General features: G+C 47.2%; 1 protein-coding gene across 2 annotated transcripts in view; it reads left to right on the top strand.

Moving 5' to 3' along the window:
- GLB1L2 (galactosidase beta 1 like 2) overlaps window positions 1-14625 on the top strand; it is a 779452-nt gene that overhangs the window by 132205 nt on the left and 632622 nt on the right. For both annotated transcript variants that reach the window (XM_069614109.1, XM_069614108.1), the window contains exon 2: window positions 10351-10539. In XM_069614109.1, the coding sequence (XP_069470210.1) occupies window positions 10351-10539 (189 nt within the window). The remainder of the gene's footprint in view (window positions 1-10350; window positions 10540-14625) is intronic.

Here is a 14625-nt window from a genome sequence, read left to right as displayed (position 1 = left end):
ATGAAGGGCTGGGCAAAATTGGAAGGAAAGAAGCCGGGTGGGAGGAGACCCCTTAATTTTTGCAAAATGATAAAACTCTTGCAGCTGTTAGAAGGCACGTGCAGCGATAGTTACGAGACAAAGCTGTTCAGGGCGGCATTTGCGCTAGCGTATTACGGGGCGTTCAGGATTGGGGAACTAGTAGCACGCAACACGGTGGTAGGGGACGGCTTGGCAAGGGGAGACATCAGTGTGGGGTCCAAGGGCATGTCAATTCTACTTAGGAAATCAAAAAACAGACCAAATGGGAAAAGGTAGAACAATAGATCTGAATTGTATTAAGGATAGGGGGCACTGCCCCAGGTGCATAACACAAGAATTCATCAAGGTACGGCCCGACGTAGGGGGCCAGCTGCTAATCCATAGGGACGTCAGGGCTCTCAGCAGATACCAATTCCAGGCAGTGCTAAAGAAAACCATAGCCACAGCAGGATGGGATGCGGCGGAATTTGGGACCCATTCCTTTAGAATAGGGGCAGCCACATCAGCATGGGCAGGAGGTTTGGGGGAGAAGGGAGTGAAAAAAATCGGGGGGTGGAGGTCTCAATGCTTTAAAAGATATGTAAGAGAACATTTGATATGATTTCTTTCCTATCCACCCCCACGCAGATACGAGCCCATACAAGTCGGCATGGATAGTCGGCCATTCATTCGTATCCCGGGCAGGCAGGTGGATCGAAGATTTCAGAGAGGGTCTACATTTTAAAAAGACAATAACTTCCTGGTGGGGCCTTCCTGGGATGCATTGGGAGGACGTCCACGACCGGTTGTCGGATTTGATCGGTTTCAGGGATCCACCCGAATACCTGGTAATCCACCTGGGCGGGAATGATCTGGTCAAAACAAATAAAGGGGAACTGCTGCGCAACATGTGTGTGTCCCTAAGGGCAATAGCGCATTGCTGGTGGAAAACCGAAATTTTCATGTCAGAGATTATCACATGCAGAATTTGGTACGGCGCGCACAGGAGGCATGCAATCGAAGTGGCAAGGAAGAAGCTCAACAAAACTGTAGAAAAGTACTGCAAAAGCATGGGGCTACAGTTTATAAAGCATGGGTTGTCGCAGAACAATCCAGACCTATTCCACCAGGATGGGATACATGTATCCAACAAAGGGATGGGAATTTTTACGGATAACATTTTTAGAGCCTTAGCGGAACGAGGTTGTAAGTAGGGACGCTTTTTGGGGGGGGACCTGAGCGGCCGAGGCTTCACCCACTCAGGTGTGGCGGCACGTGTCCAGGATCGGATGCCCCGGGTAAATAAGACCAGCCAAGAAGTGGGAGGGGCATCTGCACATCCGGGACACGATGGGCCCAAAAGCGAGTGGTGTCATTTATTACTTGTCATGATATTATTGGTACTATTGTTTTGTAGAAAATAAAATGAGCCTACGGCCATAATTTTTCCAACAACAAGAAACTCTGTCTGTTTTATTACTGCTGTTTCTTGGGGACCAGGTTTAGGGGATCTGAGCGAAGGGGAACCCACACTACTCAGCCTATGCCCCAGGCCCAGTGCGGCACAAAGTGCGGTACGATAAAGGGCCTGGGGGGTTAGGCGCAGGGTGGGGGGAACCCAAACGGCGCGAATAAGAAAGGGAGGGGCAGCCAGGCGGCGCCCCCACCCGCAGCGTAGCCTAGGCGACCCAGGCTCTTAGGGGAAAGGTGTGAGAATTAGCAACATGGGGGCAGGAGGAAGTCCTGCCCCCAGCTAGCAACAATGGGCCAAGGGGGCATAAATACCCCAGAGAAAGGAGAGCTACATTCAGGTAGGGAGCTCACCTAACACGGATAGGCTCCCAGGGCCTGGATCAGGGGGAGAGAAGAACGTTTTTGCCACCCAACCCACCCAGCAAATGGGCAAGGGGAAAAGAACATGGAACAGGAACACCGAGTACTTCCTTCGGTACACGGTCACAGAATGTCGTAGGCGGCGGCACGTGTCCAGGATCGGATGCCCCGGGTAAATAAGACCAGCCAAGAAGTGGGAGGGGCATCTGCACATCCGGGACACGATGGGCCCAAAAGCGAGTGGTGTCATTTATTACTTGTCATGATATTATTGGTACTATTGTTTTGTAGAAAATAAAATAAGCCTACGGACATAATTTTTCCAACAACAAGAAACTCTGTCTGTTTTATTACTGCTGTTTCTTGGGGACCCGGTTTAGGGGATCTGAGTGAAGGGGAACCCACACTACTCAGCCTAAAGGAAAGCGTGTGGCTGCCTGCACTCACGAAATAGTAGATGGGCCCCACGCTAGTCACAGGGACTGCCCAGGTCCATGGTGGTGATTATTATGCAAAGAGTTTGGAGAGGGGCTTTGCAGCTCTCACGAGTGCTTGTGCACCCTCCTAGGGCTGCAGCTCAGATACCCTGCCACCGGTGTCTCCCTGCCGCCCGCCCCATGGGGGGGGGGGTGTAAGGAGGAGTCTACTGCCCTGTCACCAGTACCCCATCACAGGTGCCCCCCCCCAAGACTGTGGACTTGGCCGATGTGACGCTTTACCGGCCCATTCGACTGTGGGGTGACTGTCCCATACGAACACTGATGAAGAGACAAACTGGTTTCCTGCAACTCCACGAATGCGCAAGATAGACACCATCGACATCCCCTTAAAAGGCTGGGAGCCTGCAGACCTAGACTTGCTTAAAATGGCCCAGTCACTGGGAAATGTAAAGCTGTGAACATCCGTCTATGTGGACTGCTTTATGTGGTGCCAGGAGCCTTCATTGGTGCCATTCGGTGACATTGGAACCACTCACTCAGGTTAATAAAGGATGCGTGTGTGTGGGGGAAGTTCCAACGTTTCACCTGTTTGCTCACCAGCCCAGACTGTCATCCCGGGGCGAGCTTGGTCTATAAGTTTGGGTATGCTAGGGGGATTTACAGTTCTAGTGGTAGAGTGTGTATTATGCTGTGGATTTATTTTGTTGTTATGAAAGAAAAGGAGTGTTGCATTTCACCCCTCCTGGGGAGCATGGTAGCTCCCAGGAACTGCATCATGGTCACATGGTGGTAACCATACTCTCTGGCTTCTGCAGACCACATTCTCAGATCTTATGAATGGGATCGTCCTAGCAGGGTGGCTTACTTTTAACAGCAGTCCCAGACATGGCAGCTCACTGTCTTTGATACTGAGGGTGGGAGCTGGCTTCAGGTTGACACTGTTTCATATGTTTGATGTTTTTGTTTCCTTTGTTAACCTTTGCAGCCAGGCCGTGTGTGGGCCTCCTCTATTGGTATGTTAATCACTGCTACCAGCTGCATGGCCTAACAAAGGAACAGGGCAGATCCATAGAGCATTTGTTAGTTAATCAGGCTGACCATGGCAGTGGGAAGGTTGGCCCCTCCCCATCCTGGAGATGACATAGTGCACTTCTGTCACATTCCAACTAAATATGACAGGGCAGACTGTGCCTCTAAGCTGTGTGCACCCAGAGTACACAGGTCTGTGCGTTTATCGTGATGTGAGCATAGGAATCATTTGTGTGGATTAGCCCCCCACATCTTCATGAGGATGCTCTACCATTATTCCATTTAATTAAACATTTCAAAAAGCCCTGGTGAGCACACACCCACCGGATGGTCGAATTCCTCACAGAAACTTTGAGAGACTGTTTATTTTCATTGTTCTTTTTGATTAGCCAGGTGTGGTAAGTAAGACATAGAGCCTCATTACACGGATGGCGGTAGGGATTTACCGGTACCGGTAAAATACCGGTACCGGTAAATCCTTACCGCCTTACTACGAGGTCCCTTTGCGGGTTGGGGGATTTAACGCCTCCTTTTTGCAGGCGTTAAAATCCAACCCGCTAAGGGACCTCAGAGCTAATTACGGCACCGCAAATTTGCGGTCCTGTAATTAGCGCCTTCCCCATTCCCATAGAGCCCTATGGGGCAGAAATGGGAATGGGGAAGGGCAATGGTGGAAGGGGGATTTACCGCCCCTCCAACCTTGGAATGGGGCGGTGAATCCCCTTTCCGCCAAGGCGGTGCCGGTATTTTACTGGCATGAGCCATGGCGCTAATAGCGCCATGGCTCACCGCCTACCGTGTAATGAGGCCCATAGGAAACTGATATGAGGACATGATTCAACCAATGCGTTATTGGTAAACATAAAGAAAAGCATTCTCTAGTCCCTATCACTATGGTGCATTCCCTATGCTACAAAACAATAAACGGGCGCTCGTCAGGAGGTCACAAAACAAATACAGTCTTCAGTCCAAAACCTAAACTGACCTATCACTAACCTATTCTAGTAGAAAGGAAGAAGATAGAAAAGAAGGTTATGTTTGTGCTTATTTAGGGTTACTCCACCCAGGGAACTTAGTGGAGGCTGGTGTCTGACCCCCATTTAGTGATGGATAAAGTTTCTAAAAGTTCTTAGGTGTGGTTTCTTCCAGACAACAGAAGGTCTCATAAAGTTCAAAAGACAAGGAAACAGTTTCCAAATGAAATATGTCACATAAAATGTTTCCGCAACGAGGGCTCTTCTCAGTATCTGAGCCTTATACTGTCTCCAGGGATAGTGCAACTTGACTGAGGTTGCTCGGTAAGTCCAATTCCAAGAATACTGGTCTCTGAGACTTCCTAGCTCTCTGGTTCTTCAGCCGCGGTTAGATGGAGAGCTCCCTCAGCCCAGTTACTCTCCTTATTTTAGCCTGTCCTGGGCTATAAGCCTTTCGGTTGGCCCTTCTTGGGCTGTGGGCTTCTTTAGCCCTGGTGGATTCTCTGCTTGTCCCTTGCAGGCTATTGTGAGAAACCTTACGTGGAGCCAGAGTCAATGTGCCGTAGGTATTCCAATCACCGGGAACCTCCTCCAGATCCACCCCTTTCCAAGGAAAAGCATGCACGTGTAGATCCTCCTCCAGGGTTGGTCCACCCTAGGAAAGTAGTCCTTTAAGGAGGCCTGAGTGGAGATTGTGACTCTCCTAAAAACAGCTGCTTTCTGATCGGAATCCAGGGCACTGTAAGACCCAGCAGCGTTGTGCTTCTGAATGCACCCGGTTGCAAACAGTGTTTGTAAATGAAATAGATTCTATTTAAAGAAAAATATGATAACGTGATCATATTAGTGTAGATGCGAGATGAATAAGCATAGTAGGCTCGGTGCTGCTCGTGAGTGAGCAGCCCCGCTTTTCATGAGAAAAAGGGCCAATGGATTCAGTTGGCTGTTTTTTATTTTTGCTTTATAGTGAATACTTAGACACGGGATTTGATACTGTGATACAGGAACAAAAGACTCCAGATGTACAGCTCGGCTGGCTCTAGCATGCGCAGTGATGAAGGGCTGCCAAGATACAAGTATGTTTTGTGACTATCTGCCATTGGCTGTGCACTGTCCTTCGTGAATACGTGAGATAACATGTAATGATGAGGCTATCAGATGGAGGTAGGACCTGAGCCATCTTTTTCTTTCTGCTTTTTCATTTAGTGTCTGAATAGCAGAGTGCATGACATTGACTCCCTATTAGTTTGGTGCACACGTTTGTGCATTCAGCAAAAAGGCTTCCCTGGCTGGGCTTTGAGAGACAGCTGTGGCTGCTCCACGGAAAGTAAGTGTAACTGGGAGACACGTTACCTTGATAGAATCCAATGTATAATTTTTGAGTGCTGTTCACAGTGCTCTAGGGAAAGAGTGTCCCATTTACTCTGTGCCTCTTCCCCTTCTTAGGTTCCTGTGCAACTTTACCAACCACTGGAGTACTTAGGATTAATTCGACAGTTTGCATTACAGCCATAAGCTCCTGTTGGAGGTGGGTGCAAACTTGTATAATGACTAAAGATTTATACACACAATCAAAGTGTATTGCTGATATGATGAAAAGAGGTTGGATAGTAATTAGGTTTTATTGTATGTTTGTTTTTGTAGTGAGTTAGTGTGAAGACATCTTCCACTGGATTGGTAGTAAGTGTGAGGCCCTATTTATGCCCCACCTACGTCCTGAAGAAGGTCGGGTGAACACAAGGCTACAGTAGAAGCCGCTCCTGCCGACCGAAACATGTGTAGACAATGACAATGTTAACAAGTGAGAAAGCAATGGCTTATCACAACTGGCTCATAAGGCTTTACTGACGACGGTGACAAAACCTTCCAAGGGGCAAAATCCACTGACTGCCTATATGAAGGATGCTGGTGCAACATTTCCAATCATGTTGGAACCAAGCCATACTTGTTTCCGGATGCTTCCATCTGGTGTAATCCAGCATTACATCGCAAGGGAAAGTTCTTTTCTGGCCGGCGTGGTTTATGGCAGGAATAAAGTACATCGAGGATCTGGTTGAAGGTGTTGAATGGGTCCCATTTGTGCAGTCACGCCACACCTTTGACATGGGTGAATGCACTTACACGAATACAGAAAACTGAAGCACATCATCACTGTAATTATGGAACCATCGCAATTGACGGCTCAGAGTGGAGCTTGGACAGCTTTGGAAACTTGCAAGCATGCAAATCACCAAGCTGCCACTATGTACAGAATCTTGAAAACATGTCGCAAGGGGGATCCGGAGGTGGTGAATGTTTCGGCTGAAGAACTGGGTGAAGTGATTGACGAGGGCTGCTGGCTAAGGTGCCGTGGTAACTTGCGACTGATGAGCATGGTCTGGGGCTTAAGAGCTTCGCAAACCCAACTCTTCTTCAGATCTTATTGGACGCCAGTTTGCATGTTCAAAAGATACCTTTTGGAAAATGAATTGTATTGGAAGTGCAAGTAAGATGGGGGCACTCCAAGCCATCTGATTTGGTTCTGTCCGAAAACCAAAGCATTTTGGGAGGGGGTCTGTGAAAGACTGGGCTTACTCTTGTGTTGTACAGTTCCAATGACTGCAACACTTTTGGTGCTTGAGATACATCTCTGTTAGAGAATATTTAATTCAGTAAAAGAATATGGGTCTTCCGGGCATGTATGATTGTGATAAAAAGATGATTTTAAGGTCCTGGCAATCGTCTGCCTCTTTTTGCATCGACGATTGGGTGGAGGAGTTGCTTACCGTTTCTACCTATGAGAGGGCAATCTACAAACAAGGTGGGGATACTGACACGTTGTTGGACATATGGGAAAGTTTCCTCGACGTCTATGGCTAATGTGTCCAAATAGAAAACATGTACTGTACTGTTTTGTCAGAATTCAGTGTTGTTGGCAAAGTACACTGTTCGGTTCTTCATATCCGTGTAGGCCATTGTTATCCTGGCTAAAGAAATTGTCATTGTTTTGTGATCATTCATGAATTATGCACTTACTATGAATTACTGTTGTCATATCAGATAACATTTGGTCTTGTTCACTCTTTCTTCCTCACCTCTTTTTCTTACTTCTTCTTCCTCTTCTGCTTCATTGTATTGCATATTTTTGCAAGTTCATATTTAGTTACCGAGTTTGTATGTTCATCTGTTATCCTGTGTTGATTATTCGAACTTGATATGTGTCATCTTTTTATGTAAAATAATGAAAAGATGAAATCCCGACAATGTTGACAAGCTGTTTTACGCTGTTAAACATAAATTGACACTTGTAGTTTATTTGGGTGTGAGACATTGAGGAAGTTGGAATGTCTTGCTTTAGAATTGGGTTTGACGCTGTTGTTAACCTAGACCACTGTGAGTGAACATTGGATGTATGTGAGTGAACACGTGTATCTATGGTGGAATGATTTGGATGATGTCAAATGTGTAGTGAATTTGGTTTTTAAACAAACATTTTGATATATTTTGTTTTTTGTAATAGTCACAATTCTTTTTGTAAGATAACTATTTGTTAAGTGAATCTTTCCAACCTCATTGCCGAGGTCCATTTGTTTATATTACTCTACTACTTACCTGGAGGACCCCGGTATTACAGGTACCCTTTATTCATCTGCACCCGGTTGAGTGCATGATCTGATCAGTGGAACAATATGAAATCACATCACTCGGGACTCCCCTAAAGGGCATGCAGTGGCTTGGGTGCAGTCCACCAACACATTTGTCTGTCTAATCAAGCTGTTCTGAGGGCCAACCTCAAGCACTCTCTACTTGTGTTTAAAATCATTGTCTGCTGTGAAATTATTATTCATTTTATTAAGTGTAAATAAAGATTAGATATTTTTCAGAAAACCTGACATTTAGACGTAGTTTCTGGTTTGATGTCTAAAGATATGTAAATAGGGAGTTATGTGTAGCCCCTGTTTTTTTTTTGTCCCGGCCCTGGTCCGGGCAAGGGTACACTCTTCCCTTCCCCGGAGCAGAGACAGCTCCCATGAATACCACCCCACCATCCCAGACCAGCTGCTCTGGTAGGGCGCTAAGCAACCAGCAAATAAAATGTGTTAATCTGGTAGATGGGCCACACTACTGAGTCTCAGATCTGAGGTTTGGTGCCCTTACAGACCTTTGTACAGAAATGTTTAACTTAACATGTACACTTATCCACTTTGCTCAGATCACCACCAGCCCCCATCCAGTGTCCCCATTCTACGTTTCACCATGTGTTTACAGGAGTAGGAGATAACCCTCGCACAAGCCCCTCTTCATATTAATCTTGAGCAGGTTTCGAGCTCTCCACCCTGGGCTTCATCCTTTCCACATCACAGCCTCCCACTTTTCACATGTACCTTTCTGGGTGTAATTACTCAAAGTGAAAAAACATTGGTAGTTGTAGTCTGCCCTAGTAAAATTCCCCTCCAAACCCAGTACCTTATTGTCTGTCTCGTTCTTGCTGTCCTGGTTACTCTGTCTAAATGCCCTGCTCTTCCACGGGTGACTTGTACGGGGTGATTGCTCCTTCTGGGGAGCAGTTCCTGCCAAAGACAAATGGCAAACAAACTGGTGCTTTTCTCCATTGCTTTGCTGGGCTTTGACAACCCTTTCCTTCATTACTTTGCTGGACTTTGACAACCCTTAATTTCATTACTTTGCTGTGGTTTGGCAGCTCTTATTTCCTCATTGTATTACTGGGGCTTTGGCAGCCCTTACTTTCTTGACAGGGCTTGATGAGCCCTTTATTTAATTTCCTCTGAGGCGGTTTTTATTTTGTTTGGCCTTTGCCAGCGCAAAATGTCTTTTGGTCTTTTAAGCCCATGCTGCTTGCAGCTAGCAGTGCAGTGGTTTTTATTTTCCTTCAGGTGGAGAAAAGTCCTTGTTGAACCCTGTGTGAGCGCCCATTGCATTGAGAGCAGGCAGGCCGCTTAGGAGGTTGCGGCCGGTGCTCCAGGTGAGTTCTGCTTTCTCCCGCTCTGCCCGTCTGGCCCCAGGGAGAGCGGGTAATTCGCAGAACCCCCCCCCCCCCCCGGCAGTGCTGGCAGTCTCGCTCTCTCCCCGCCTGCACTGTCAGGGTTTCCCTCATTTTCACTGCCCGCCCCGCTTGCTGCCAGGGCCTGCTCTTCACCCGGGCTCCAGCGCACACCTCAGGGCCAGCCGGACTGGCCAGCGAGCGGCCCGTCGCCCTCAGGTCGTGGTGACACGCAGGCCGGACCTGGGGTCTTTCTTTTCCTTCTGGCCTGCCCGGGTTGGCCGCCAGGCGGGCCCTGACTCCCAGGCCACGCTCCCCCTCAGGGAACTGCCCCGCACACGCAGCCCCGGGCACGGGTGTTGGTCTTTCCCTGGCTGCACCACACACGTTGTCTAGGGCTCAACTTCTTTCTTGGCTGCAGCTGGCAGACACAGCCCGGCTCATTAAAGAATTACCCGGGGGCTGCTTGAGGCCGTGACCCCCCCCCCCCAGGGACTGCAGCTCTTCTTTTCTTTCTGTTCTTTGCTCTTTCTCTTCCTGCTTTCTCTATCTGTTCTTCTTCAACCCCCTTCTTTCAACTGTCGCCTTCTAACGTTTTTTCAGTCAAACCATGTCTCCATTTCTTGGCATGGAGGGCTGCCCATTGTCCTTCAGCCTCCTCAAGATTCCATGTGTCCCCCATGGTGGGGAACATGGTACAGTCGGGTAAGTCCACTGTCCAACACAAACACATTTAATAAAGCTTTGAATAAACTCCTGGGTGTCTTGTCTTTATATATTTATTTATATGCTTCCCATAACCCCCTATCTTCTGGGGCCCCTTTTGGGGCTAGGGGTTACATATGGATCATGTATAAAGTTAAGTGTGGTGATACCTTGGCGGGGTTCAGAGTGAGTTCATGATCTCTTCCCACTCCTACATGCACATTGCTTTGGGTGCTTCACATTCCCATGAGCATATTCCTGGCAGCTCTGTGACCCTATGACCGGTGCAATTGCAGGGACCACTAGTTAACTGTGTGTCCAGCAATGCATCCAGCACTCTATAATTTTTTCTGCACTTAGGAGTAACAAATGTTCTCTTTGATTCCAGGTTTGACCTGCTCCCCTTCAAATTGTGGCCTCGGCAGATGGGACTACAGACGGACGGGTCAACATTTCTTCTGGAAGGTGTACCCTTCAGGATTTTGGGGGGCTCTATGCATTATTTCAGAGTGCCTCGGGAATATTGGCAAGACCGGATGCTGAAGATGAAAGCCTGTGGCTTAAACACACTCACTACGTAAGTGTGCACTCTATGATTCCAGCTAGCCAGGGATGAGAAGCTGTACAGGGTATATCAATCTGAGCTACTCAGCCAAACGGCATACTGCCGCTTATCAGTCAGATATGTGAGTTGTACAGCAAATGCACCTTAAGACATGACCCTGAACCAATATGAGTGAACATTGAAAATGCCTGAATACACAGAAGTTGGCAATCCCTATTCACCCATTTTTATTGCAGATGTTTTAGACTCCAAAATGTAAAACATTGGGCCATGTTTTTGGTACTTGACTGAAATGGGTTGGGCATAGGCTGAGTATTCTAAGCATTAGAGGCTTAGCTTTATACATGCAGAATCTCACACTTAGCAGCTAGTTCTGCTTATATTATCCTTAGACCTTGAGCTGCACAGGATACATATATGTTTTTATTGCTTGGGGTTATGTTTGTAGATGGGCATAGAGGGTAAACCAGGCTCAAATGTTTCAGTATTAGCTTACAAGTGGAGTCACAGGGTTAGCTCGTTCTGTCTCAACCCAACTTCAATGTAACACATTACAGACAGAATCTATTTGTTCTACAAAATTATTCCTACTGCTAGAGTCCCTACATATGACTAAATGTCCCTATAAAGATACTTGCTATCCCTGCATGTGATGTACTGACCCTAGAAGGCGCTATGGTGCCGCCTATCCAGGTGAGGGGATAGACAAGGTGCTCGCCCTAACCTCTCTCACTACTTTCACTAGTGTAGGGACTCTAGCAGTAGGAATAATTTTGTAGAACAAATAGATTCGGTCTATAATATGTTATATCAAATGTTTCAGAAACATAACATTGGCTGTGTTTTCAGAGTCTGGAAAAAATTGTCTGTTTTCAAATGCATTCCAAATGTATTTATAATGAAATAGTTATGGTTTATGAGACAACTCTAGGTTGTTCATCCCTTCTCCCCAGGGAGAGACACTCCCTGTGAGACTAGGGAGGTGAGCCCGCTGAGCAAGACGCTCCCTAAGGGTCTGGGGTAGTGGGACCTCACTAGAAGTGACTCCCCTCTATGGGACAAGGACTCCCATTTCCACGAGTATTTCCCTACAGAAGCAAAACTGTCTGCATCTATGGGTTGCCTTTAAATCACAATAACATTGTGTCCCTTCTATTGGCTTAGGTAATGCATCGGAGAAAAAGAGGATTTCGATGTGGTATGGCCCATGTCAAATATTAGAGAAAAAGGCCCATTAAATGATCTGATCTCCCAGCCTGACAGATGTCAGAAAACACAACTATTCCACATACATTTGTTAAAAGAATGGAAAAGCGGCCTCACTGAAGAGACCACAATGACTATGGCAGCACTCCTAACAGAATCCTAACTAGAGAGCCAACTAGTCCCCAAAACATTACCTCTTTTCCAACTGGAAGATCATGATGACTTCTTGGCACAGTTCCCCGAGGTGTTTTCTTAACAATCAGGTATGATCACTCATTTCTTTCATTGTATCTGCACCCTGACAGGGACAGTAGTAAACTTAAAACCATACAGACTACCCGAAGCAAGGAGGAAGATCAATGAGGAAGAAGTAGAAGAAATGCTTTGGGCTGATATCAACGAGCATTCTGAGAGTCCTTGGTCTTCCTCGATTGTCCTAGTAGCTAAGCCCGATAATTCCTGGCATTTTTGCATTGAATTCAGGAAACTCCATTCAATTTCCAGCTTTGATAATGATCCCATGCCCCAAATGTATGAGCTAACTGAATAATTGGGTACAGCCTAATACATCTCCACCCTCGACTTGAACAAATTGCATTGGCAAGTAAGTTCCCCTGAATCCGGGGGATAGGGAGAAGACTGATTTTCCACACAACAATGCTTATTTCAATTTAGGGCGCTTCCCTTTGGTCTACATGGGGCTTCAGCAACATTCCAACGCTTCATGGACAAAGTATTGCGATCCTATACTGCTTTCTATGGAGTTTATTTAGATGATATAGTGGTATACAGTACCACCTGACTGGAACATCCACAACATCTATAGACCATTGCCTGTGGCCTAAGGAAAGCAGGATTAAGGTCTAATCCAAAGAGGTGCCATCTCGCTCAGTCAGCCGTCTAGTATCTGGGATACTTTGTTGCAAATTGAATTATCCAACCCTAGAACGATGAAGTGAATTCTTTACAATGGACACCAACTGGCCTTCCTTGGATTAACCATGTATTACCTGAACTTTGATATTGATATTTTATTTCTATCGCGCTCATACACAAGTGTTCCAGAGCACAACAAGGCAAGGGACGGGAACAGGGGAGAACAAAACAACAATCTTACTAGGCCCAGAGACATTGAGAACGTGCAAGTGCATGGGAGAGGGAGAGGGGAAAAGTGCATAGAGGGGGGGAGAAGGGGAAAGTGCGGAGCAAAGGAGAAACAGATAAATAATAATAAATATATAATAAAGGCAACAAAAAGTGGTAGTGCAGCCAGCAAGTGGCAAGTGCTGGGTTTAAGGCAGCAGACATGGTATGTCTGATAAGTGCAGGAAGAAACGAGGGGGGGGACTATAAGGGTACAGATACAGACCCCAGTGCAAGGGGTGGCCCGGAGGCAGTGCGGGAGGGTGGCAGGGTGAGCAGATACCTGGGCCGGAAGACACAGGGTAGCCCAGGTGCACGGTGCTGAGAGAGAACAGATCAGCAGAAGAGAGGGGGGGCGAAGGCAGAAGCAAAGAGGAAGGACTTGAGGTGCTTCGGGACCGGAGATGGTTCTCCTCAAGTTTATCCCTAATAATTATATCTTGGCGGCTAGCCTCACCGACAAACTGAAAAATTCCCAACCCCAAAAGCTGATCTGGGGAAAAGAACAAGAACAATGTTTTGAAGGCTTAAAGCACATCTTCTAAAACCATCAAGGACCACACACTGACACCCTCGCTCCGACCCTTGCTGATTTTTGCAACACTCCTTTGCCTCAGGATCCTTCCCCTCTCCTCTGAAGCACTCCCTTGTGCATCCTCTTCTCAAGAAACCCACAGCTGATCCTTCTTGTCCAGCTAACTATCCCCCAATTTCCATTACTCTCTTTCTGGGCAAACTCCTGGAAAAGTTGGCCATCTCTCAGTTTAACCTTCATTCCAATTCTGTTGGCTGTCTCCATGACCACCAGTCTGGTTTCAGAGCTGCCAGAAGCATAGAAACTGCTCTCCTAAACATCCGTGAAGATCTGCTCTCCAACCTTGACTCTAACATTCCCTCTGCCCTCATTCTCCTCGATCTCTCTTTTGCCTTTGACACGGTCAACCATACCATCCTGCTCAACCGTCTCCGTGAAAACCTGGGTATCACTGATCAGGCTCTGGCCTGGCTGACCTCTTTCCTCTCAGATCAACCCTCCCAGGTCCAACTTGAGTCCTTCCTTTCATCTATTTTCCTCTCTACCTGTGGTGTTCCCCAGGGGTCTAACCTCTCGCCCTGGCTTTTCAACTAATACCTGACAACTCTCGCCCACTGCATTGCCATTTTCTGCTCAAATTTCCAGTGCTACGCTGACGACACTCAACTCATTTTCAGGCTGCCCTCTGCCACCTCCTCTCCCTCTCTCATCTCTGATTGCCTAACTGCCATTCAAGATTGGTGTGCCGCCAATGATCTTTGTCTGAATGCCAGCAAGACGGAGATCCTCCTCATCGGCACACCTTCACCATCCTTTCTCCTCACTCTCTGGCCGGATTCCCTTGGCCCTACTCCTACCCCCACCTGCGAGGCTAAGAACCTCGGGGTCATCTTTGACTCCGCCCTTTCTTTCTCTGCCCACATCTCTGAAGTCTCTAAAAAGTCAAATTTCCTACTGCACCTCCTCAGAGGTACTCTTCCTTTTCCCTCCTTCCCCCAGAAGCTCATGGTATCCTAAGCTCTGGTTCTCTCTAGGTTGGACTATTGTAACAGCCTCTTTCTAAATCTACCTGCCTCTACTCTCCGCCCTCTGCAACAAATCCAGAACAGGACTGCGAGACTTGTCCTTGGCCTCAAGTCCTGGGATCGTATCTCTCCAGCTCTGGAATCTCTCCATTGGCTCCCAGTGGAGGCAAGGATTTAATTCCAATCCAT

Source organism: Ambystoma mexicanum, chromosome 9 (genome assembly GCF_040938575.1).
Source record: "Ambystoma mexicanum isolate Mex_15411 chromosome 9, UKY_AmexF1_1, whole genome shotgun sequence".
In the NCBI taxonomy this organism is placed as follows: Eukaryota; Metazoa; Chordata; class Amphibia; order Caudata; family Ambystomatidae; genus Ambystoma; species Ambystoma mexicanum.
Note: the sequence above shows the minus strand (reverse complement) of the source record. Positions and strands in the feature narration are given on the sequence as shown.